The sequence below is a fragment of the Anomaloglossus baeobatrachus genome, chromosome 4 (assembly GCF_048569485.1).
Source record: "Anomaloglossus baeobatrachus isolate aAnoBae1 chromosome 4, aAnoBae1.hap1, whole genome shotgun sequence".
NCBI lineage: Eukaryota > Metazoa > Chordata > Amphibia > Anura > Aromobatidae > Anomaloglossus > Anomaloglossus baeobatrachus.
In genome coordinates, this window is record NC_134356.1 from 567,261,878 (window position 1) to 567,287,278 (window position 25,401).

At 49.3% G+C, this 25,401-nt stretch overlaps 1 protein-coding gene across 7 annotated transcripts in view; it reads right to left on the reverse strand.

The window, feature by feature from the left end:
* The window catches only part of DENND4A (DENN domain containing 4A), a 209,372-nt gene that overhangs the window by 77,946 nt on the left and 106,025 nt on the right, over window positions 1-25,401 (reverse strand). For all 7 annotated transcript variants that reach the window (XM_075346042.1, XM_075346037.1, XM_075346044.1 and 4 more), the window contains exons 9-13: window positions 23,116-23,260; window positions 19,189-19,364; window positions 17,627-17,727; window positions 3,268-3,486; window positions 2,529-2,674 (exon numbers count right to left, since the gene is read on the reverse strand). In XM_075346042.1, the coding sequence (XP_075202157.1) occupies window positions 2,529-2,674; window positions 3,268-3,486; window positions 17,627-17,727; window positions 19,189-19,364; window positions 23,116-23,260 (787 nt within the window). The remainder of the gene's footprint in view (window positions 1-2,528; window positions 2,675-3,267; window positions 3,487-17,626; window positions 17,728-19,188; window positions 19,365-23,115; window positions 23,261-25,401) is intronic.

The window sequence follows — 25,401 nt, forward strand, 5'->3', positions numbered from 1 at the left end:
TACCTTTAAGGCTTGACTCACCATCCTTACCCGGCTATTAGTCATGCGCCAAACATCCCGGTACTCCTGCTCGAAGTCCAGCAGAGGTGGAAACGCCTGGGCCATCCCCGAGAGGTCGAAAGGCTACCAGAGGAGAGGCAGTCTGGACCTGGGGAGTAAGGTGAACCCTGGGGGCGCAGAAGACGAGACCTGGCGGGTCCGCCTTGGGCAGAGGAAAAGTTCCCTAGTACGGGACCCAACTCCCCGGGGGGAATGCGCCAGTCTTGCGGATGGTTACGGCAGAGCGACGGCCCGGGGACGCAGCGCATGCGCACCCACCCGAGGGACGTCAGCACGGGGATGCGGGGTCTGAGAGAGGGCGCCAACCCGCCTGCCGGTGCGGGATACCGGTGCGTGCAGTGCCAGGGCCCGCGGAAGCTGGAAGCACTAATGTGACAACGTTCAGGGTAATTCACAACTGAGAGAACAGCCCTAAACCAACTGTACCTCTTATGCAAACCAAGAACCCGAATAAGAGCTCGTAAGAGTTAATATACATATATATATGTCTACATTTACATATTGAAATAAACAGAGCCCATGACAAAAGAAACAGAAACAACCACTACCGTTCAGAGAACGTGGCTAAAGTTGGCTACTTTTCCCCCATATGAGGGTTGCTGTAGCCCCAGCAATCCGCAGACTAGGGGAACCGCTATAATCAGTCTTTTTTTTTTTTTTTTTTTAAAATGGATGCTGAGGAGGCTGGAGGTGGGGGGGGGGGGCCGAGGAGAGCGGGAAAAAACCTCCACCGCCCCCTCCTGTGATGCCTGGGGCTGGGAGGAGGGTGGAGACCGAGGGGCCGGCGGCCAATCGCGCTGCGGCAGGAGGCGGGCCTAGGACGCCGGGGACAAGGCCGAAGCCGGGGCCTAAATTTTGAAGGCTGCCGGAGCATGGAAGGTACCGGCCGGCTGTCCTGCCAGCGAACGGTGGCTGCGGCGCAGCTGCGAAGACCGGATGTCGGCAGTGCGTGCGCTCTGTCGCCCGATGCGGCCCGGGGCGTCCGGTGACTAGGCCCAGGCCGGAGCCTAAATAGAAGCAGCCAGCGCAGGGTAATGTAGAAACCGGCGGTTCTACCTGTGGGGGCGGCGGCGCGGCAGCGACGTCCGTGCACCGGCCGTCTGTGTGGATTCCAGCGCTGGATGAGGACGTGGCCGGGGCGCCCGGTGAGTAGGCCCGGACCGGGGCCTATATTTTGTAACCGCCTGGGGGAAGGTAGGAGGGGGTGTCCTACCTGGTCGGCGGCGTAGCCTCTGCCAGTGTGCAGGCGTGGAGCTCTGCACCTGTGTCCGTGTGCTCCGCACACCGGAGGACTGGCTGCGGACCGCAGAAGAATGAGGCAGGCAGGCAGGCAGGCAGGGAGGTGGACGCCGGTGGGGGCAGGGAGCCCCCTGTAGTGAAGCAGCGCTGCGGGCCCCATCATCATCCAGACGCGCTGCGAGGTCCAGTCCCTGCTGTATGCCCCTTGCACCCTTTGGGGTGATACCGCAGGGTGAATAGGAGGTGCCCAGGAAGGATTAGCCCCGCGTGCCAACCCGGGAGTGGTACCGTGGAATTGGACGGGGGAGAGGGCCCGACAACTCAAGCTTCTGCGACCCAGGGGAGTGGTACCCACACGGGCTGCGAGAGCTGAGGTAGAGAAACGATACCTGCAGAAAGAGAGAGTTCCAACAGATGAGAGCGACGAGCGTCGCCGAGAGAAAAATGAAAAAATATACGCAAAAAATCAAGTGGCTGAAGAGGGCCCAGTCGGCCCACATCAGCCTCCTACGACACTAAGCAAAAAACTGATTGAGTCCGCCTCTGGCTCAGGGGTTATACTGCTGGGGAGGAGCTAACTTTTTCTGTTTACTTAGTGTCAGCCTCCTAGTGACAGCAGCATAACCCATGGTCCTGTGTCCCCCAATGAAACGATGGAGAAACGTTTTTTTCCCCACTTACTGCATAGTGTATTGCATTTTACATTTTATTAAAAGTTTGTGTTCTAAACTTGTATTTCAATAGATATATTCTATGTTCTATCTAAATAGATTGTATAGTAATTTTGAGTAAAAGCCCAAGGTTACCATTTTACTACAGTAAATTTATTAATTAAACATGAGCCATGTATGAGGGAGTCGGAGTAAGGGAAATTGAGGAGGTTTGGCTTACCGAATCCACAGCCCTGGTTCCCACTGATTAAATTATGGAATATCCAAGCAAAATGCCATAATGCTGACATGGTAATGTCCCCTGAGGGATGCATTTACTCTATTTGCACAGTGTTCAGTGTCAATTAGGTAAGGTATTGAGAAAACACCCAGGACCTTCCAATTCACCCAACAAACTCCTATGGAATAGCACTAGAACTAGTATTATGCTACTCCTTAAACAGACATCCAGGCATTGGGAAGTCTTCCCGACATAAACTTCCAACTTAGTAGAGCTAATAGACTCTTATGACTTTAAAAGAACACCAGGGGCAAAAACAGAAATGACCATACACCCACCTTCTCAACACAGTCATCAAAGAAGGCCAAACTGGCATCCTTATCACTAACAAATGAGCACTCCTCGATGAACCGGATGAACATCTGAGTTTTAGTCATCATGTTGTAGAATTTGTGGTGGGAGCGATCACGACTTTTTAAAAAACCTAATAAAAACAAGAGAACACAAAGCATTTACTTCTCATATAGATGTCATATCGTACGCATTTATAAAAACACCAAAAGAAAAAAATGTGTGCACTAATTAATAAGAATGTTTTAATATAAAGGGAACCAGTTGTCTGTTTTTACATGTGGATGTAGGGGAATGACTGTGTAGGCACTTGTCCACTAAATGTTTTTTCTAGAGATCCAGTCGTTAGAAATCTTGTCTAGAAACCATATGTAGGTTAGGTTGGAAGTGCACTGAGACGTGGCAATGTACTTCTACTGCTCCCAAGTGCACTGACATGCCCCAGTGCAAGAACAGGCATTTCATAGGTATGTTGGTCTATGGGAAAACATGCCACCTCCAATATGGAATTTCCTGCCATTCCTAAAGTAGCTGGCTCAAAGTAGCTGGCTCTTCCCTTCCCTCCCAAGCAATAAGCCTGGATATGCCTGAGAGAGATGGCAGGAGACCCATGTGGTAGCACGCCCAGAGACAGATACAACTAATGATTGACTGCATAACTCATCACATAAAAGAAAACTGAAGATCACACACAAAATAGTGGAAAAATTACTATAATTTTGTTACCTTGGAGCTCAAAGAGGGAGCTGGCATCGGTGGCGGTCTCAGAGGGGGCCTGTGTGATTGGTCGTAGGTAGGCTCTATAGCCCTTCAAAATGGATGCCATGAAACACAAGAAGGCTTCCTGAATCTCCATGTCCAGCTGATGGAGTTTCTTCCCTGAATTGAAGTCGTAGTCGTTCATAGCCAGCTCCAGTAGTGCATCGTCTCTAGGTCTTTGCTGTACTAAAATAAAAAAAAGTAGAGTTTGGTACTCATCATAAAATATCTTTTCCAGAACCTTCATATGGGGACAGTGGAAACCATGGGTGTATGCTCCTGCCACTAAGCAATAAAAAAAAGTTAGCTCCTTCTGAGTAGGGTACACCCACCGACAGGAGACAAGTTGGTCAGTTAGTGCGAAAGCAGAAGGAGAAGCAACGAAAGAAGTCCCCTAATGAAGGCTCCGAGAAAGATTTTATGGCGAGTACCCAAAATCTACTTTCTCTATTGCTTCATTAGAGGGACACAGGAAACCATGGTACAGTTGACACCAAAAGTTTACATCTACTATCTAAAAAGACACATTAGCATCTTCGTTTTAGGTCAATTAGGAATCAAAATAAATATTTATTTATTATATATATATATATATATATATATATATATATATATATATATATATATATATATATATATATATATATTATATGTGTATGAGAGAGAGAGAGAGAATGTTTGAAGGTATTTTTATCAGTTTCGGCAAAGTCAAAAGTTTCCAGCCATTTCATTAGCATTTGGACCCATTGCCCTTAAACTGTATGACTTGGGTTAAATATTTTGGATATTCTTACACAATATTCTGACAATCGTTGGTAGGAATTTCTATTTCTAACCATTCCTGCTGACAGAAGTGGGGTAACTGACTGATGTTTGTAGGTCGCCTTGCTCGCTCTGGCCTTTTCAGCTTTGCCTATAAATTTTCAATAGGATTGAGTGAGTAGAGTACTTGTACTGCTGCTGAGATTAACCAAGCGGTAGATGATGTTTCTGAAATACTGGATAGTGGACAGAGCACATACCCACTGCAGTGATTGGCCATGAGGTAGTAGTAGATGGTGCGTCTGACTCCCTGGACAGCGGGTAGAGTACCAGTACCGCTGTGGTGATTGGCCCTGTGGAACATTGTGTCAGCGTGAAAAGAATACCAGGTGGCTGTGGGCATAGGCAAACACAACAGGTGCAGACAAGGTCTGGATGCCATGGAAGGAAGGAAAGTACTATAGTGACCAATTGCAGGAGTTCCATATGGAAAGGCTCTTGATATCTTTTAGCTTATGCATACAACCTAATGATTGAGTCTGGCTTGAGCCCTAAAGTCCTGTCCTACTAGTTTATTCACTGATATTGCGGGCAGAGGGGGAAGGAGAGGGCTCCTGGAGGAGAGGAAATAGTTATTGAGAAACAACACCAGCGGGACAGCTCTAAGGATGACGGCGCTCACAGGATCTCTGCCCCTACAATACGCTGCTCTCAGATTAGATGGCAAAAACCTGGCGACTGATTGCCTTTAAATATTTTTGATCAGTCTCTTAGACGCTGAGGAGGTCAGTCTCCTCCATACTGTACATCCACTTTAACAGGGTTTTAAACTGTGCGGCCACCACACTGAAGGCCCTGGTCATGGGGAAAGAAGGGAATTTTGTTTACTTACCGTAAATTCCTTTTCTTCTAGCTCCAATTGGGAGACCCAGACAATTGGGTGTATAGCTATGCCTCCGGAGGCCACACAAAGCATTACACTAAAAGTGTAAAGCCCCTCCCCTTCAGGCTATACACCCCCCGTGCTGCTACGGGCTCATCAGTTTTGGTGCAAAAGCCAGAAGGAGGAAAAAATTATAAACTGGTTTAAAGTAAATTCAATCCGAAGGAATATCGGAGAACTGAAACCATTTAACATGAACAACATGTGTATACAAAAAACAGGGGCGGGTGCTGGGTCTCCCAATTGGAGCTAGAAGAAAAGGAATTTACGGTAAGTAAACAAAATTCCCTTCTTCTTTGTCGCTCCTAATTGGGAGACCCAGACAATTGGGACGTCCAAAAGCAGTCCCTGGGTGGGTAAATAATACCTCATAATAGAGCCGTAACGGCTCCGTCCTACAGGTGGGCAACTGCCGCCTGAAGGACTTGCCTACCTAGGCTGGCATCTGCCGAAGCATAGGTATGCACCTGATAGTGTTTTGTGAAAGTGTGCAGGCTCGACCAGGTAGCTGCCTGACACACCTGCTGAGCCGTAGCCTGGTGTCGCAAGGCCCAGGACGCTCCCACGGCCCTGGTAGAATGGGCCTTCAGTCCTGAGGGAACCGGAAGCCCCGAGGAACGGTAAGCTTCGAGAATTGGTTCCTTGATCCACCGAGCTAGGGTTGATTTGGAAGCTTGTGTCCCTTTACGCTGGCCAGCGACAAGGACAAAGAGTGCATCCGAGCGGCGCAGGGGCGCCGTACGAGAAATGTAGAGTCTGAGTGCTCTCACCAGATCTAACAAGTGCAAATCCTTTTCACATTGGTGAACTGGATGAGGACAAAACGAGGGTAAGGAGATGTCCTGATTGAGATGAAAAGGGGATACCACCTTAGGGAGGAATTCCGGAACCGGACGCAGAACCACCTTGTCCTGGTGAAACACCAGGAAAGGAGCTTTGCATGATAACGCTGCCAACTCAGACACTCTCCGAAGTGAGGTGACTGCTACTAGAAAAACCACTTTCTGCGAAAGGCGTGCGAGCGAAATATCTCTCATTGGCTCGAACGGTGGTTTCTGAAGGACCATCAGCACCCTGTTCAGATCCCAGGGTTCTAACGGACGCTTGTAAGGAGGGACGATGTGACAAACCCCCTGCAGGAACGTGCGTACCTGTGGGAGCCTGGCCAGGCGCTTCTGAAAAAACACAGAGAGCGCAGAGACTTGTCCCTTAAGGGAGCCTAGCGACAAACCCTTTTCCAATCCGGATTGAAGAAAGGACAGAAAAGTGGGCAAGGCAAAAGGCCAGGGAGAAAACGCCTGAGCAGAGCACCACGACAGGAATATTTTCCACGTCCTGTGGTAGATCTTGGCGGACGTTGGTTTCCTAGCCTGTCTCATAGTGGCAATGACCTCTTGAGATAATCCTGAAGACGCTAGGATCCAGGACTCAATGGCCACACAGTCAGGTTGAGGGCCGCAGAATTCCGATGGAAAAACGGCCCTTGAGACAGCAAATCTGGTCGATCTGGCAGTGCCCACGGGTGGCCGACCATGAGATGCCACAGATCCGGGTACCACGACCTCCTCGGCCAGTCTGGAGCGACAAGGATGGCGCAGCGGCAGTCGGCCCTGATCTTGCGTAACACTCTGGGCAACAGTGCCAGAGGAGGAAACACATAAGGAAGCTGAAACTGCGACCAATCGTCTTCCACCCACAGCAGAATCCGCCGGACTTCCTGGAAGGCTTGCCGACTGCGTGTCCCACCTTGGTGGTTGATGTAAGCCACCGCTGTGGAGTTGTCCGACTGAATTCGGATCTGCTTGCCTTCCAGCCACTGCTGGAACGCTTTTAGGGCAAGATACACTGCCCTGATCTCCAATACATTGATCTGAAGTGAGGACTCTTGCTGAGTCCACGTACCCTGAGCCCTGTGGTGGAGAAAAACTGCTCCCCACCCTGACAGGCTCGCGTCCGTCGTAACCACCTCCCAGTCCCCTTGAAGGAGACGCAGGTGAAACTGCGCGAAAGGTACTGCTTCCATTGCTGCCACCATCTTCTCCAGGAAGTGCATGAGGCGCCTCAAGGGGTGTGACCGACCTTGAAGGAGAGATTGTACCCCTGTCTGTAGCGGACGCTGTTTGTCCAGCGGAAGCTTCACTATCGCTGGAAGAGTATGAAACTCCATGCCAAGATATGTGAGCGATTGGACCGGTGTCAGATTTGACTTTGGAAAATTGATGATCCACCCGAAACTCTGGAGAATCTCCAGAGTGACGTTGAGGCTGTGTTGGCATGCCTCTTGAGAGGGTGCCTTGACCAGCAGATCGTCTAAGTAGGGTATCACAGAGTGACCCTGAGAGTGGAGGAGGGATTCCATCCGCAACCGCCTGGTTCTTACGTGTTTGTTGAGCAGTTTTAGGTCCAAAACAGGACGGAAGGACCCGTCCTTCTTTGGAACCACAAACAGGTTGGAGTAGAAACCGTGACGCTGTTGCTGAAGAGGAACCGGGACCACCACTCCTTCTGCCTTCAGAATGTCCACCGCCTGCAGCAGAGCATCGGCTCGCTCGGGAGGCGGAGATGTTCTGAAGAATCGAGTCGGAGGACGAGTGCTGAACTCTATCCTGTAACCGTGAGACAAAATGTCTCTCACCCAACGGTCTTTTACTTGTGGTAGCCAGGTGTCGCAAAAGCGGGAGAGCCTGCCACCGACCGAGGATGCGGTGTGAGGAGGCCGTAAGTCATGAGGAAGCCGCCTTGGTAGCGGCACCTCCGGTGGTCTTTTTAGGGCGTGATTTAGACCGCCACGCGTCGGAGTTCCTCTGATCTTTCTGAGGCCTTTTGGACGAGGAGAATTGGGACCTGCCCGCACTCCGAAAGGACCGAAACCTCGACTGTCCCCTCCTCTGTTGGGGTGTTTTTGGTTTGGCTTGGGGTAAGGATGTTTCCTTTCCCTTGGATTGTTTGATGATTTCATCCAATCTCTCACCAAATAAACGTTCGCCAGAAAATGGCAAACCAGTTAAGCACTTTTTGGAAGCCGAATCTGCCTTCCATTCCCGCAGCCATAAGGCCCTGCGTATTGCCACCGAATTGGCGGCTGCAACCGCCGTACGGCTCGCAGAGTCCAGGACAGCATTAATAGCGTAGGACGCAAATGCCGACGTTTGAGAGGTTATGGACGCCACCTGCGGCGCAGACGTACGTGTGAGTGCGTCAATTGGCGCCTGACCAGCTGAGATAGCTTGGAGTGCCCATACGGCTGCGAATGCTGGAGCAAAAGACGCGCCGATAGCTTCATAGATGGATTTCAACCAGAGCTCCATCTGTCTGTCAGTGGCATCCTTGAGTGAAGCTCCATCTTCCACTGCAACTATGGATCTAGCCGCCAGTCTGGAGATTGGAGGATCCACCTTGGGACACTGAGTCCAGCCCTTGACCACGTCAGGGGGGAAAGGGTAACGTGTATCCTTAAGGCGCTTGGAAAAACGCTTATCTGGACAATCTCGGTGTTTCTGGACTGCCTCTCTGAAGTCAGAGTGGTCCAGAAACATACTCTTTGTACGCTTGGGAAACCTGAAACGGAATTTCTCCTGCTGAGAAGCTGACTCCTCCACTGGAGGAGCTGAGGGAGAAATATCCAACATTTCATTGATGGACGCAATAAGATCATTCACTATGGCGTCCCCATCAGGAGTATCAAGGTTGAGAGCGACTTCAGGGTCAGAATCCTGATCAGCTACCTCCGCTTCATCATACAGAGAGTCCTCTCGCTGAGACCCTGAACATTGTGATGATGTCGAGGGGATTTCATAGCGAGCTTTCTTAGTCGGTCTGGGGTTGCGGTCCGTGTCAGAGACCTCACCCTGGGATCCATGAGACACCCCGGGAAGACATTGCTGTTCCAACTGAGGGGGACCAGGGGGCAATGATTCCACAGTGCCCCTGGTTTGAGATGCCGGCCTGGACTGCAAGGCTTCTAATATCTTAGCCATAGTCTCAGAAAGTCTTTCAGTAAAAACTGCAAACTCCGTCCCTGTCACCTGTACAGCGTTAACAGGTGGATCTCCCTGGGTCACCCTTAGCAGAGACTCCGGCTGAGAAAGTGCCACAGGGGCCGAGCATTGCACACAATGAGGGTCAGTGGAACCTGCCGGCAGTATAGCCGTACATGCTGCACAGGCAGCATAGTAAGTCTGTCCCTTGCTATTTGTGGACGACATGCTGTTGTCTCCTCTGAGCAATACAGGAGGGGATATAGCCAAAAATCAACAGTGCACCATACAGTGTAAAGTATAGACTATAATCCATAAACTATAAATACACTTCTGCACTAGTGGGGCCAGCACCACAGGTGCTGCTTACCGCCCTTGCAAAGCGTTTGTGTGGGCACCAGAATTCCTGCCTGGGTCTCTTTCAGCTTGTCTGTCCTCTCCAGCGTTAGCAGAGCTGAGAGTAATGGCTGCCAGCGTCCTGAGGAGAGGAGGGAGCCGTGGGCGTGACCCAGAAAAGTGCGGGAACTGGTGCCCCACTGTGCAGAGTGAGGGGGGTGGAGTATGCAAAGCATGCTCCAGCCCTCAGTGCTGCTGTACTGTAGCCATACCCTGTACAGCGTCCCGCCCTTCCCCTGACTGGCAGGGCTGAGGGCGGGAAGAAAAAGAGACTAGGCCGCAGAAGCCGGGGACTCGAGTTATAAGCGCGGCCGCCATATAAGCGCGGTCGGCGCGGAAGTCCCCGGCGCACTAACAGTCCCAGCCGCGCCGCAGTGATACTCATGGCAGCGGCGGCCAGCGCGGCAGTCCCCCTACACAAACACACTCAGCAACGCTGAGTGTATAGTGGCACAAAACGCAGTCAGCGCTGCGGTCCCCGGTGCACTAGCACACCCAGCAATGCTGGAGTGTTGCTGTGCGCGGTCCCCACGGGGACCCAGAGTACCTCCAAGTAGCAGGGCCATGTCCCTGAACGATACCCGGCTCCTATCCAGCAGGGTCCTCAGGAGCTGTGGATGGAGCACGGTCTCCTGTGCCTGGAGACCGAAAGGATCCCACTTCACCCAGAGCCCTAATTGAGGGATGGGGAAGGAAAGCAGCATGTGGGCTCCAGCCTCCGTACCCGCAATGGATACCTCAACCTTAACAACACCGCCGACAAGAGTGGGGTGAGAAGGGAGCATGCTGGGGGCCCTGTTATGGGCCCTCTTTTCTTCCATCCGACATAGTCAGCAGCTGCTGCTGACTAAGCTGTGGAGCTATGCGTGGATGTCTGACCTCCTTCGCACAAAGCAAGAAAACTGATGAGCCCGTAGCAGCACGGGGGGTGTATAGCCTGAAGGGGAGGGGCTTTACACTTTTAGTGTAATGCTTTGTGTGGCCTCCGGAGGCATAGCTATACACCCAATTGTCTGGGTCTCCCAATTAGGAGCGACAAAGAAATTAAACTTTATTCTTCCCAACAGCCTCCGTGTTTCAGTCATAGAGGTGTGGCTTTAGTTACTGACTGACAGCCGGCACAATTGCATCAGTATAGAGGCAAGGCCTGACTCCTGTTTCCCCCACAAGATAAGTCATTGTCAGAAGTGTCTGTCAACAAGGGTGTGTATGGGGAGGTTGGGTGAGATGGCTGTGTATATCAACGCAACCACACTTTTGGAATGAGTGTGGTTCGTGAAAAAAACCCTGATATCACACATACTAACGTTATTCAATATGAAGTTTAAAGGATTTCCCCCCTCCCCCCCCCGACACAAACCAAATGTATGATAAGGACGCGTTAAAAAAAAATAATAAGACTCCAATATGGATCATTGGTATTAAATCAGATTTTTACTGCTAGATTTCCATTATTAACATAGGAAACAGTTTTTGACTGTATTAACTGATAAACTGTTAATATATAAAAACAGTTGCCACATGGTAGACAGTACAAATGAAAAATCGTCCGTTTTTTCTGGATAAAAATTGGGCTATATTTTAACTAGCTGTAGTACCCAGTGTTGCCTGGGAAAGTAATTAAGTGTCCCTATGTCTCTCTCCCGATCTGTCTCTCTGTTCATCTTTCTGTCTCTCTCCCTGTCTGTCTCCATCAGTCTCTGTCTGCCTCTCTCACTCTCTCTCCCTGTCTCTCTCCGTCTGTCTCTCTATCCGTTACTGTGTCTCTCTCGGTCTTTCGCTGTCTGTTTCTCTTTCTGTGTCTGTCTCTCCTTCTCTCCCTGTCTGCCTCTGTCTTTTTCTCTATTTATTGTCTCTCTGTGTCTTTCTCTGTCTGTCTTTCTAGCTCTCTGTCAGTTTTCCCCTCAAAACAGTCTATGACGTTCCCTGGATCACATGAGGAGTCTGCAATATTTCGGGATTGTAAATGTGACGGTGCGAATTCCTTTAGCAGACATACACACATATACACTCAGCTCTATATATTAGATGGTTTTGTGAACTTGGCCTTAGCCAAACAAATACTTGGCTGCAGGGGTATCATAAGACATTAAAAGGGTGACCCCCTCCATAAGGTTGATATAAGCAAAAAAGAGAATTTTGTTACTTACCGTAAATTCTTTTTCTTATAGTTCCGTCATGGGAGACCCAGACCATGGGTGTATAGCTACTGCCTCCGGAGGACACACAAAGTTACTACACTCAAAACGTGTAGCTCCTCCCTCCTAGCATATACACCCCCTGCTAGCCAGACCTAGCCAGTTTAGTGCAAAAGCTGAAGGAGGACATCCACCCACAAGAAGAGACAGAGGAAAATCCGGAAGAACCGGGATCTCTGTCTACAACAATAACAGCCGGTGAAGACACACGGAACAAGAAACCTGCCAACAGGCAATAGGGAGGGTGCTGGGTCTCCCATGACGGAACTATAAGAAAAAGAATTTACGGTAAGTAACAAAATTCTCTTTTTCTTTATCGTTCCTATGGGAGACCCAGACCATGGGACGTCCTAAAGCAGTCCATGGGTGGGAATAAACAGACAACTGAGAAGCAGGAAAACCCAACTTCACAAATGGGCGACAGACGCCTGAAAGATGCGTCAGCCCAAGCCCGCGTCTGCCAAAGCAAGAGCATGCCTTGGATAGAGCTTCGAAAAAGTACGCAGACTAATTCGAGCTGCAGTCTGACAGACCTACTGAGCCGTAGCCTGGTGCCTGAAAGCCCAAAAGGCACGGACCGGTCTGATCAAATGTGCTCTGATCCCCGGCGGGGAAGGCACTTGAGTACCTTGTAGGCCTCGGAAATGGCCGACCTAAGCCAACGAACCAGGGTCGGCTTAGATACCGAGACCGCTACGTTGACTAGCAGTTAGTACCAGAGAGAGAGGTGCACCGCCTAATAACGGCGGTGCGAGACACATAGATCCGGGGCGCCCGCACCAGATCCAGGAGATGCAACGCTTCCTCAAAGCGATGAACAGGAGCCGGACAAAAGGAAGGCAGGAAAATTGCCCCGGATAAGGTGGAAGCAGTAACCACCTTAGGGAAAAAAGTCCGGAGTCGGACAGAGACCACCTTGTCTTGATGCAAAAGACCAAAGAAGGGGGTGACTCAGAGAGTGCAGCCAGAACTCCCTGGCGGGAAATTATAGCCACTAGAAAGACTACTTTCTGTGAAAGATGAAACAAAGAAACCTCCCTAAGAGGCGCAAAGGGGGGTTTCCGGGAACCGGGAGGACCGGATGAAGGTCCCAGGGATCCATAGGCCGCCGGAAAGGCGGAATGATGTGAGACGCGCCCTTAAAGGAGCGCACCGGAGCCAGCCGGACGATACGCCGCTGGCACATACTGACAGAGCCGAGACCTGTCCGTTATTGAGGGATAGTCCTAGCTGTAGACCGGACTGTGGAAGGGACAGGAGGGTCGCAAGGCTAAAAAGGTCCAAGGACACCTTGGAGCTCGAGTCATAGCGGAGATGACTTCAGGAAGGATACCAGAAGTCGCTAAGATCCAGGACTCAATAGCTACGCCGTCAATCTGAGAATGCAGAATTCTGACGGAAAAAAACGGACCTTTGAGAAAAGGTCTGGACGGTCCGGAAGATGCCATGGCAACCCAACGGACAGAAGGAGCAGGTCAGGATACCAAGCCTGCCTGGGGCAGTCTGGAGTAAGAGAATGACCCGACGTCCCCTTTTTTTTTTTTTTTTTTTTTTTTACTGATCTTGCGCAGGCCTCTGGGCAAGAGGTAGAGGCGAAGCTGGATCAAACATGAACCAGTGTGTCTACTGAGGATTGTGGACCACGGTTGGACAGCTGAAATAGTCTGCCTCGCAGTTTTGACATCTAGGATGTGGGCTGCGGATACGGTGGACTAGGAGTCCCTTGTCCACTGAAGAATGTTGAGGCGCCAAGATTGCCAGGCGGCTGAGTGTCCCGCCCTGGAAGTTGACGTAGGAAAACGCTGTCACGTTATCCGACTGAACTCGAATGTGCCTAGCCGCCAACAGATGGTGAAGGCTTAGAGAGCTAGAATACAGCTCTGATTTCCAGCCCATTGATCTAGAGGGCTGATTCGGACAGAGTCCAAGCGCCCTGCGCTCCGCGGTGGAGATATACTGCTCCCAAGGCGGAAAGACCAGCACCCTGGTGAGGATCACCCGGGACGGGGCCAGGAAGGAGCGTCCCTGAGACAGAGTGGCCGAAACCACCACTGCAAACAAGCCCCCGGTCAGTGGCAAAGCCACCACACCGTGGAAGGAGGGAGTTCGCGTGTACAGCGGAAAACATCCAGTCTCAGAGGACGCAGGCGGGCAAGGAATCGCTTCCATTGACGCCACCGTCTGACCAGCACCTGTATTTGGTGTCTGATAGAACGACGTCGACCGCCAGCGGAGGGACTACTGATCGACTAAGAGCGGCTTCACAAGAGCCGACAGAGTCTCGAATTGCGTCCCTGAGAACCTCTGGTTCGAAGTCAGAGTGGACTTGAACAGAATGACAAGCCACCCGAATAGGTTAGAGTGGCGAGAGTAAGCGAAGTACTCTGCTAAGAGTCTGCACTGGATGAAGCCCTGAGAAGAAGGCCGTCCAGGGCAAACGATCACTGCCAAACCTTAGGGGTGCAGGACCCTAATCACAGCAGCCCCATGAGAATACTCGATGGGCCGTGGCTAACCGCAAGGGAAGAGCCACGAATTGGACCACTCTGATGGCAAAACGTAGTCAACGCTGGTGTGAACCTGCGATTGACCCCTGCAGAAAGGCATCTCTGATGCCGATGGCTGCTAGGGAATCTCCTTGGGTTCTTGATTGGTCCGGTGGAAAAAAAACACACGGAACAAGACTGAGACTCCATGTGAAAACGCCACACCTGACCATGCTTGAAAAGCTAAAGATCCAGGCCGGAAGGCACCGCCCTGTTCGGGGACTGGAAATAGATTTAAACAAAAATCTCAGAACCGTTCCCAGTCGGGAACCGGTACAATTACTCCATTGGCCTGCAAGAAATGCACGGCCTGTGAGAAGCCTTGGAGCCGGGAGGAGGTGACAGAAAAAATCTGTTTGGCGGGTGGACAGAATTCCATCCTGTAGCCATGGGAGATATAATCCCGCCCCCACTGAACGGAGACGTGTTAGAACCATACGTTGCCAAGTGGAGAGAGCCTGCCACCGACCAGGAGGAGGTTGGCGGCTAGATAGCTCGGAGGAAGCTGACTAAGTGGCAGCATCTCCTGCGGTCTTCTAAAGACGCAGCTTCAAGCCAATTGGTTCTATGAACCTAGGCCGAGCTAGAGGACGATCAGATGGAGGAACGGAAACCACCGAAACCTCAACTGATTCCTGCCCTGGACAGGTTCCCTGGTTTAGGTTTGTGGCAAGGAAGAACTCTCCTCGCCGAGAGCTTCCTAAATTACATCTAGTTGGTTCCGAAGAGACTGGTCCCACCAAAGGGGAGCCCAGTAAGGACCCTCTATAGAGGCCTCTGCCTTCCATTTCCGAAGCCACAGGAGCCTGCGGATAGCGAGGAAAGTAGCCAAGACCACCGCCGTGCGGTGTCCAGCATGGCAGACTTGGCAGAGGATGAAAAGACTGAAGTCTGGAAGTTCAGGCAACCGTCTTGGGCATAGAGTCCCTGTGAGGGAATGCATCTCCTTTGAGGAGCCATCAGCCACTGACATAACGGTCCGGGCTGAGCCACCTGAGGTGAATGAGCCCACCTCTTGACCACCATTGGTGGACAGGGGAAACACAGTCCTCAGAATCACGCTTCATGGGAAGCGACTGTCAGAGCGGACCCTGGGCTGGTCACAGGGGCCTGAAAACTGGAGTGGTTTAAGGAACACACGTTGTGTTCACCTAGATAAGGTAACTCCGGCGGATTGAGGTACAGTACAAAATTAATGTACCGTGGGATCCTTATAGAGGTGCCGTCAGCCACTGATACAACTATCCGGGCTGAAAGTCTAGACACCGGAGTGGCCACCCTTGGCGAATGAGTACACTCCTTGACCACCTCTGATGGAAGGGGGAGACAGGCAGCAGAACCCCGCTGTGGGATCTGCAGGACAGGCTGCGGGCTTGGACGCAGCGGCCTGAAAACTGGAGTGGTTAAGGAACACACTCCTTAAAAGGTACACTGATGCCTTTTGCCAGCGGGGAATACTCCCCTGATACAGGCGGATGGAGGTCCAATACAAGTATAATGGACGCAATCCAATCATTCGCATCCGCGTCACCTACGGACGGATCAAAGTACCTAAGGCAGCGTCCGAGCCCCTGATAGAGACATCCTCCTCGTTCAGTGAGTCAGCTCGTATCGGAGCTGCGGGACGGGGAGGACAGGGGACCCTGCGTCTCCCTGTCAGGAGGACGGGGTCTGTGAGCTTTGCTGAGCAAGCAGAAAACGCCCTGAGAAGGGGGCTGCATGCTCAGCAGATGCGGGGACAGCCGACCCCTGGAAAAAAGATTCCCCCAGGGGTCAGCCACCGAACCCGGAGCAGCTGGAGGGACCATGAATGAGCCTCCAAGCTGAGGGGCCACAGTGGTTATGAGCTCGCCGTACGAGCCCACCAGCAGTGGATAATAAAAACAGCCTGCAGCCTCGCTCTGTGAGACCTGCTGCAGAGGTGGGGTTCAGCCTGGGGCGACTCCAGGCTGAGGCACCACCACATAAGAACCATTACAGTATGGGCCGGTTCAGGCAATATAAGCTTACATGCAGAGCATGTAGTGTACAGCCTTGGAGCTTTGCTCCTAGTGAGACATGCTGCTGAGGAGGAGGTTCTAAAATAAAGAATTAACTCCTTCAGAATGCCCTGATAGTGTATAAAAAGTGCACAACCAGAGGTTGTGACTTATCAGGCCGCTATTGTGAGTGCCCCCCCAGGTTCCAAGCCTGGACCCCCAGCCAGATATCCACTCCCTCTGCACTGCAGAGCAGCCAGCGCCGATCAGCGTACTAAGAACGCTGAGAAAATGGCGCTAGAGTGAGGGGGGAGGGCGGGGGTTAACCCAGGAGCGGGAATCGGAGGGCTAAGAAGATGTACAGGGGAGGGAATCATCTCCCAACAAGGAGTGTCCTCCCCTGTGCAGAGCGGCGGTTGGGCGGCGCTGCAGCGTCCCCCTGCATGACTGACATGCAGGGGAACGAAACGAAAACTAGGCCGCGGCTGAAGCCGGGGCCTAGAGTTATGCATGCGGCCGAAAATCAGGCATCATCGGCGCGGTACACAGTAAAAACCGTGGAACCGGCCGGAAACACAGTAAAAGCAGCATTATCAAAGTCAATCACTGTCCCCCCAATAAAGTGCCCCACATTGCAGAAGGACCCTCTGAATAACGTCTCTATACTTAGCTTTGAGACGCAGGGTCCAGTCCCTGGTGGGGTGGGGGTTCAGTGCTCCGTCCAGCAGGGTCCTGCCAAAGGGCTGCGGATGGAGGCCGGTCTCCTGCAAGGCAGTGAGAACCGGTGTTGGCTCTAACTTCAAGCCAGAGCCCCTAAGGGATGGTGAAGGAGCGCGGCATGAAGGGCTCTTGCCCTGAATCAACCTTAACAGCACCGCCGCCAGGGGAGTGTGAAGGGACATGCCGGGGGTCCAGTGGACCCGCTTTTCTTCCAAATCTGTAGAAAAAATGAAAAATCAAAAAAGGATGCATGTGTGTGTGTGATCCTCCTGACACAAAGCATGAAACTGGCTAGGTCTGGCTAGCAGGGGGTGTATATGCTAGGAGGGAGGAGCTACACGTTTTGAGTGTAGTAACTTTGTGTGTCCTCCGGAGGCAGTAGCTATACACCCATGGTCTGGGTCTCCCATAGGAACGATAAAGAAAACAAACACACATACAAGGTCCTAGAGTTGAGCGCTTTTCTCATATACGGTTTTCACTTTGCTTATGATTGACAGGTCCTCCCCATCAATGCCAGTAAGAGAAACTACCCCTTCTTAAGAGTGGTCCAGCCATCATAAAATTATTTATAAACAGCTGATAATGGATTAAAATAACAAGGATTAATACTCACATTGGTAATGCCCTGCTGCTCTTGAGGACTCACAGGCCTCTATTATTCTAGTGATAACGCAGAATGTTGATCACGGGTCACTGCTGCAGCCAGTGATTGGCTGCAGAGGTGAAATGCCAACAATGCTATGTACATGCATTTTAGGGGCAAAGCTGTACGCTGCAGAGGCAACACAGATTATACACTTACATTCTGCCAGTTGCTGATACAAGTTGCTGAGTGTATTCAGGAGATTCTTGCAGGCCTTTTTCGGAAGGTTCTTCCAGCTGACGTTCCTTTTACACTCCATTCTGTGAAATCAGACATACAATTACAATCAAATCGGTAATCATCTATGTGAATGAGCTGAGAATCTAACACCTCATACATCTACTTATATATAACAGAGTGAGTGTATTAACGTGTGCCATATTATCTACAGTCATAAATGATAGATAATCCAAGAGCAGAGATCTGGACTTGGCGCACAGAGGAGAACCCTTGGATCACTTATTGTCTACAGATGTATCACTGCAGCTTTACGATTCAAGGTGACACGACTGATGCATCCCATTCTCACACGTTATATGGGCTCACAGTTTTATAGAAACTGAGCACAACCACTGGATAATTTTCTTAAGTGCTTACAATTTTCAGATGAAGACTGCGGACCTTCATTCCAGTGAGAAGTCACTTACTAGATTGACGGACCGAAGAAGCAATTGATGTACTGGGCTCGGAGCCAAAAAAGGACCCTATTCCTTGAAAAGCCCCGTAATACATATGGCACATAATAGCTGTGGGCCTTTTCATTGAGCATTAAAATGTTGCCTTTTATGCACCGGTGCCAATGCATAGATCACGTCCAATGATGCGGTGTTCCCATATACCGTATTTTCCGGATTATAAGACGCACTTTTTCTCTCAAGAATTTGGGAGGAAAATGAGGGGTGCGTCTCAAAATCCGAATATAGCTCACCGGGAGGTGAATTGGCAGGGGCTGTCTGTGCAGCGCTGTGTGTGGGCGGCTGGGTGCTTGTCGATGCGTGCGGGCGACCGGCAGGGTGCCTGCGGCCAGTTGCCTCTGTGCGAGTGGGCGGGCGTCCTGTTGGCTGCCACTCTGTGCGACCTGCCGGGTAGCTATACAGACTGCGGTGGCTGTGCGGTGGGTGTCCCAGTCTGTCCGCGGTCCGGGCTTCAAATGAGGACGTCGGGAGTCAGTGCATGCGCAAATTGAGCTCTTGGATGACAGCTCCATCTGCGCACGCGCTGCTCTGGGCGCCATTTCTTTGAAACCCGGACCATGGACAGACTGGGACACTTGCCGCACTGGCCTGCTCCACCACACAACCACCGCAGCTTCCGCTGCCAACACTGACCCACCCCCACCACTGACTCACCGCCGCTGCCAGCACAGCCTCTGCCTTCTGTGACCCCACTTCACCACCGCTGCCGCCGGAGTATAAGACGGACCCCATTTTTTTTAATCACTAAATTTGGGGTGCGTCTTATAATCCGGTGTGTCTTACCAAATGAAAAATACGGTAATTGCTGCAGATTTGCAAGTACAATGTGTACAGTAACCTGAAAGTCACCAAATTATAAAACTGAATCTTCTAGTTCTCAGATTGGCTGCTCCTGACCGGCACAAGATGAATACGTAATCCACAATGACCATCGGTCTATACACGTACTATAGGCTTTAATGTATTTAAGCCTCAGGACAATCCCTTTTACTGTAGCGCAGCAAGTTCTGATGCAGGAAAACGTACTGAGAGATGGTGTTGGTATCTAGGTCAACACAGCTCACATCCGGAGGGGGCTCATACAAATCAAAGTAGCGAGAATCAATTCCCACAATGAAAGGACATGGGGCACTCAGCACGTCCGCCAGAGCCAACGGGCAAAGAGGAATATATGGGCACGGCCAATGGAAGGGGAAAATCATCTGTGGGAAAATAGAAATGAAAGAGAAAATGTTTTTGTTATTGGTTTTGTTAGAACACAGTGTTACCAGATTGCATAAAAGGTACAAAGTTACAATCCCTTGTCCTTGGCTTCATTTTTTTTAGCCAAAGGCTTTTTTCCATAATGTGTGTGTTTTTTATACTCTGATCCTCCATTCTGCATGTTCTGATTTGCACTTCTAGTTTTTACGGTCAGCTCTAGGCTGGGGCTATGCGTTAAAAATGGCGTCACGAGACATCAGGAGCAGTGGAGAAAGACACAAACCTGTTAGATTTCAGAATGCAGCAACGTGGCCCCCATAGGCTTAAATGTAAGGTGCAAATGACTGTAATTTGCATGTGACATGTCTAATGTGGGCCTTATACGACACATCGCCCTTGCCTTATGCAGTGCGGTGGATACCCCATAATATGGCACCCAGCTTTGAATAAGCAGAGGACATGCTCTGAAAATGGGAGAAATAATATGGAGATTTGGCAGAAGGCTGGGGGGTGCTTATACTATGGGCAAAAATGGAATCGGAGTCAGCAAAACACATATCTAAGGAATCAATCATAAACCGCTTTACATGTTCAGGATTGGCATACCCTGCCTGGATAAGAGGCTTTATCTCTGCACTTCTCAGAAGATAAGGAAACAGATGTGTGTGTATGTATGCCTCCGAGCAATGTAAATGCCCCATACACATTAGATAGATACCAGCCGAGCCATCTCCCAACTACCCCATATACAGGAATGCTCCGCTCAGCCGATGCTCTATACAAAACCATCGGAAATCCAACAGGCCAGACCGTGTCGGAAGGCCCTCATGAATAATACACTGTTGGCCGTTCTCACACTGGTGGGTTTGGCCGACTTTAGTCTAGTGTGCATGGGTGCTTTAAAGGGAACCTGTCATGTGCAATATGCACCCAGAACCCCAAGGAGTTTTGGGTGTATATTGCTAATCCCTGCCAAACGGTCTCTGTATCTAGTAGCATAAATAAAGAGATCTTTAGAAACAGTATTTCTAAAGATCCTTTATAATATGCTAATGAAGCCAGGGACTAGTCGCAAGGGTGTTAGTTCCCTTGGCTAGTTGGCCCCCTTAGCAGGTAAGCACATCCCTGTGGGCGTACTAACATGCTAATGAATGCGCAGCCTCAGAGGCATGGTCGCTCTCACCTCTCTGATGCCACCACTGGTTTTTGGCTCAGTGTGCATGATCAAAACATTCCTGGACTTCCAGTCAGGAGCAGCAATATACCAGTTTGATGCCAGGACGCGTACACCCAGCTTCACAGTACGCATGACTGGAAGTTCAAAACTTCTGATCATGCACACTGAGCCAAAATCCAGAATGGGGCGCAGTGGCAGCAGAGAGGTGAGATCGAGCATGCCTCGGACGTTGCACAGGGGCTTGCTAACATGCTAAGCGGGCCGACTAGCCAAGGGAACGCCCTTGCAACTAGTCGCTTGCCTCATTTGTTTTTTTATAAAAAGGAGCTTTATAAATACTTTTTCTAAACATCTCTTTATGTCTGCTACTAGATACATGGACAGTTAGGCAGGGATTAGCAATATGCACCCAGAACTGCTCGTGGTCCTGGGTGCATGTTGCACCTGACAGGTTCCCTTTAACATAAAAACATACAGCGTACTCAGAGATGGAGCAGAAAGTAAAGCTAAAGTGGATAAAAACAGCTCCTCCATCACAATACATTACACACAAGTATTGTGCGTAGATGAGCACTGACCCTGTCCCCGGGCACTACACAATGTGACACACTTGCAGGTTTTAAGCAATGGATATCATTCCGTTGGAATTGGCTGTAATTTACAAGGACTCTCTGCAATATGCTCTTGTATGAGAAGCAGAATGGCAAGGCCGTGATAAGCTCCTCCGCCATATGCCTCCTTCACGCATACTTTACAGGCTGGCTCAGAAATCTGGCATTTGGATTCAGTCCAGTAACAAGAGCCTGCGAGCAGCCCGTTAATGTGATGTAAATGAGGCCATGGAGCGTCTCAATCGGCTTCTAACGTTACCATGCAGGCGCTGCAAGAAATACCTGTGGGGCCGGGAGCTGCACAGGAGACTGACACGGGCCTAAGGTGCTGGGACAATGAGGCGGAAAGCACTTAATATGGAAGGAAACGCAATATGGAGATGAACCAGATGAAGTAAAATCACTTACAGAAGGACTCCATGTTAATCCTCCCTGTGGCATTAATATTCTCCACTTGTATGTGTGTTACATGAGGCTTTTCTTCCATGGGAGACCATTACAGATGAGGCCTACAAACATCCCAACTTTTGGGGTGGAAACTGGACAAATGTACCAATTTCAGCACGACCGACTAATGTGCATGGAGGTGTCCCAACGGGACGGGTATCGGGGGACATTAAAGAATCAGGTTGTTGGGTTTTCACATTGCCAATTCTCAAATAAGCTGCCGACGGAAGTGTTTGTCCGCAACTCACATCCATCTTCCTACTGAGAATACATACATGCTCCTCCAAGGAAGGGTAAGAAAAGATGGCAGATTTAATGGCAGCTCCCTAAGGATATGCCCACCAACTCTGAAATGTGTGCCTCTGCATGCTAGATCAGAGACATGTCCTGAAAATGGATTATTATGAGGCTGTTGATTGCATTACAATAGCAGATTCGAGGGTCAATGAGCTGCTGCTAATGGAGGGACTGGACCTCTTCACTTCATGACAGGTATGAGTACTTCTATAGGACCTGGCTCCCCTGGCTGGAATTTTAGTTCTCAGGAAAGTACGATCACGTGTTGGCTGAATAATACTGTCGCTTTGGTTTGAGTGGGGCATCCCCCCCTCTGAAGGGATTAGTCCCCCCCCCCCCCTCTGGCCCTCTATCCCCCTTTGCTCCACCTCTCCCTTTCCAGATTTCCCTCTAACCCCACCCCCCTTCCTTTTTGTTGTCTATCCCTCTTTCTCTCTCCCTCCGTCTCTCTTTTCTCTTCCTTCTCTCCAATTCTCTCTTGGGGTCTATTCCCCCTTAAGGCAGCGGAGCCCGGTCCTTGTCCGGTGCTTTGCAGCTTGTCCAAATCCCCCTTTTCGTATATATTAAAATGTTCAGATCCACTTTCCGGTTTGGGTAGGCCGATTGGAGTATTTCATTTAAATGTACTTGGCTCGCCCTTATACCCACCGTTATATGCTTTTGTTTGTCAGTCCTGGTTTGATGTGATCGGTTTATAAATAAAGAATTAAAAAAAATAAATAAATAAATAGAAGATCTGCCTTATAAATTCACTTATGTGCTGTGATCGTTAAAAAAAATAATAATTAGAACCATCATGGGTCAGGTAGGATGGTGTGACCATACAGCCTAATGCTGTGCTCCCGAGATATTCTGATAACACTTCCCGCTATGATTTCCCTCAGGTGTAGAGTTGTCATGGGGCCTTATGAGAATGTAAATCACCAAATATAAGGCTGATCCTAAATATATTATTGTGTTTGAGTATTCACAGTCACACAAAGTCCCCATGACAACACTGCACGTGACACAAATCAGTAGGGGAGCGGTTGTCACCATGATCTCCCCGGAGCACAGCGTTAGGCTTCGGACCAGTGCTATCTTCTCCTGGAAGGTTTCCTTCAATCAGCTATCTAGAAAAATCTTAAGAATTGGATCAACTCATTTAGTTTCTTACAAATATAACATTTTCAGAGAATAACAGAAACTGAGATTTACCGTGTAATGAAAGCCACTTACCGAGACCAAAGCCTCAGTGACGCTGGTGAGGACAGACGGCCGCAGGGAATGGATGAGGATCTTGTGTTCTGTGACTGCAAACACCAGGAGGGTCACTGCGTTCTCAGGGCCCAGATTCTGCAGTAACGTCGAAAACTTCCCTCCACTGCCAACACAAAGACAGAAGAAAGCACAATGTATAACCGTGTACCATAGAGCTGCTATGTGAGCACCAGACATGCACCAATATACAGAGAAGGGGGAAAGCCTAATGTAACAACTCCGATAAGTATGTGCCCCCCTGAACGTAGCGCCAAGTATGCAGACAGTGGGGCAGGTTTAGCAGGACTATCTGATTCTTACATTAGTCCTAATGTACACCAGATTTAGCACAGAGGTTTGTACTATTGAATATGGCCCCTTTCACACATCAGTTTTTTGCCATCAATCATAATCAGTTCTCTAGACGAATCGACGGATCCGTCGCAGATTGTGGCAAAACTGATGCGACAGATCCATTTTTTCGATGGATTTGACTAGCTGGGGGAGAAATAATCGGAGCATGCTCAGTTATAAAAAACTGAATCCATTGCTGGATTACATCATTTGACAGATAACGACAGGTCCTGCGCCCATAAGTTTCCATTCTATCAAACGTCGGATGGCGACGGATCCGTCGCCGTCCGTTTTTTCGATGTACACAACAAACGTTACTGTGGATATCGTCTCCGTCGAATGAAACGTGAGGCCATCCGTCACAATCCGTTGCTAATACAAGTCAATAAGAAAAAAAAAAAGATCCAGCTGCATCAGTCGCTGGATCCGTTTTTTTTTTTTTCAAAATTCGACAGATTGTGACTGTTGGCAAAAAACCGGTGTGAAAGGGGCCTAAATCTGTTACTTTAAGACCATTAACAACCTCATGTCCTATAAGTTACCTACTAGCACTCCGAGATACATGATTTATACACATTTATTGGACATCCCTAGATGACCAAATTAAGGAGTAACGCCATTTTTCAATAAAATCAATCTTTATTTAAACATATTTTTTTTTAAAATATTTTAGCAAAAAAGGTACCGTATAAAAGAGAGGCACGGACAGGCACATAATTAGATCCCTATATTAGTAACTGGGATATTTACACCCAGGCAGGTAAATGTATAGCTAATTACAGCCAAAAACCAAATATTAAATGAATCTAGTGATTATACCAATTATTAATACCAGTATACCATATTCATTGCTGCACAAATCTCCACATATATAATTTAAGACAAGTATCATATGCCATATGGACCAAGAGCAGACTCTGCGGTTCCACCTGCGTTTTTTCATCTGCAGTGCATAGATTTTTTCATGCAGGGTTCCTCCATGAATAATCTGTACTCATAAGAATAAATAAATAAAAGAGTATGGAGGTTCCCTAAGCACGAATCAATTCCATTGAATGCAGTATAAATTAATGAACGCACAAGGTGGTGTCAGCAGAGCCTGCTCAGGCTCACAGATTACATAGAATTCATGACACTTAGAAACATACAATGTGCAGCAACAAACCATCTATGATAACGACCGCACAGACCATGCAAGTCCAAAAATCAACTAGAAATTAGTGTAATTAGGCTGACAAAATACATGATAATATCATAATATTACATCACCTGACTGGGAAGTATCCTGCCGTGACCCTCGCACTCCGACACGTGTTTCACAAACAGCTTTCTCAACAGCTCCTTGAGAAAGCTGTTTGTGAAACACGTGTCGGAGTGCGAGGGTCACGGCAGGATACTTCCCAGTCAGGTGATGTAATATTATGATATTATCATGTATTTTGTCAGCCTAATTACACTAATTTCTAGTTGATTTTTGGACTTGCATGGTCTGTGCGGTCGTTATCATAGATGGTTTGTTGCTGCACATTGTATGTTTCTAAGTGTCATGAATTCTATGTAATCTGTGAGCCTGAGCAGGCTCTGCTGACACCACCTTGTGCGTTCATTAATTTATACTGCATTCAATGGAATTGATTCGTGCTTAGGGAACCTCCATACTCTTTTATTTATTTATTCTTATGAGTACAGATTATTCATGGAGGAACCCTGCATGAAAAAATCTATGCACTGCAGATGAAAAAACGCAGGTGGAACCGCAGAGTCTGCTCTTGGTCCATATGGCATATGATACTTGTCTTAAATTATATATGTGGAGATTTGTGCAGCAATGAATATGGTATACTGGTATTAATAATTGGTATAATCACTAGATTCATTTAATATTTGGTTTTTGGCTGTAATTAGCTATAC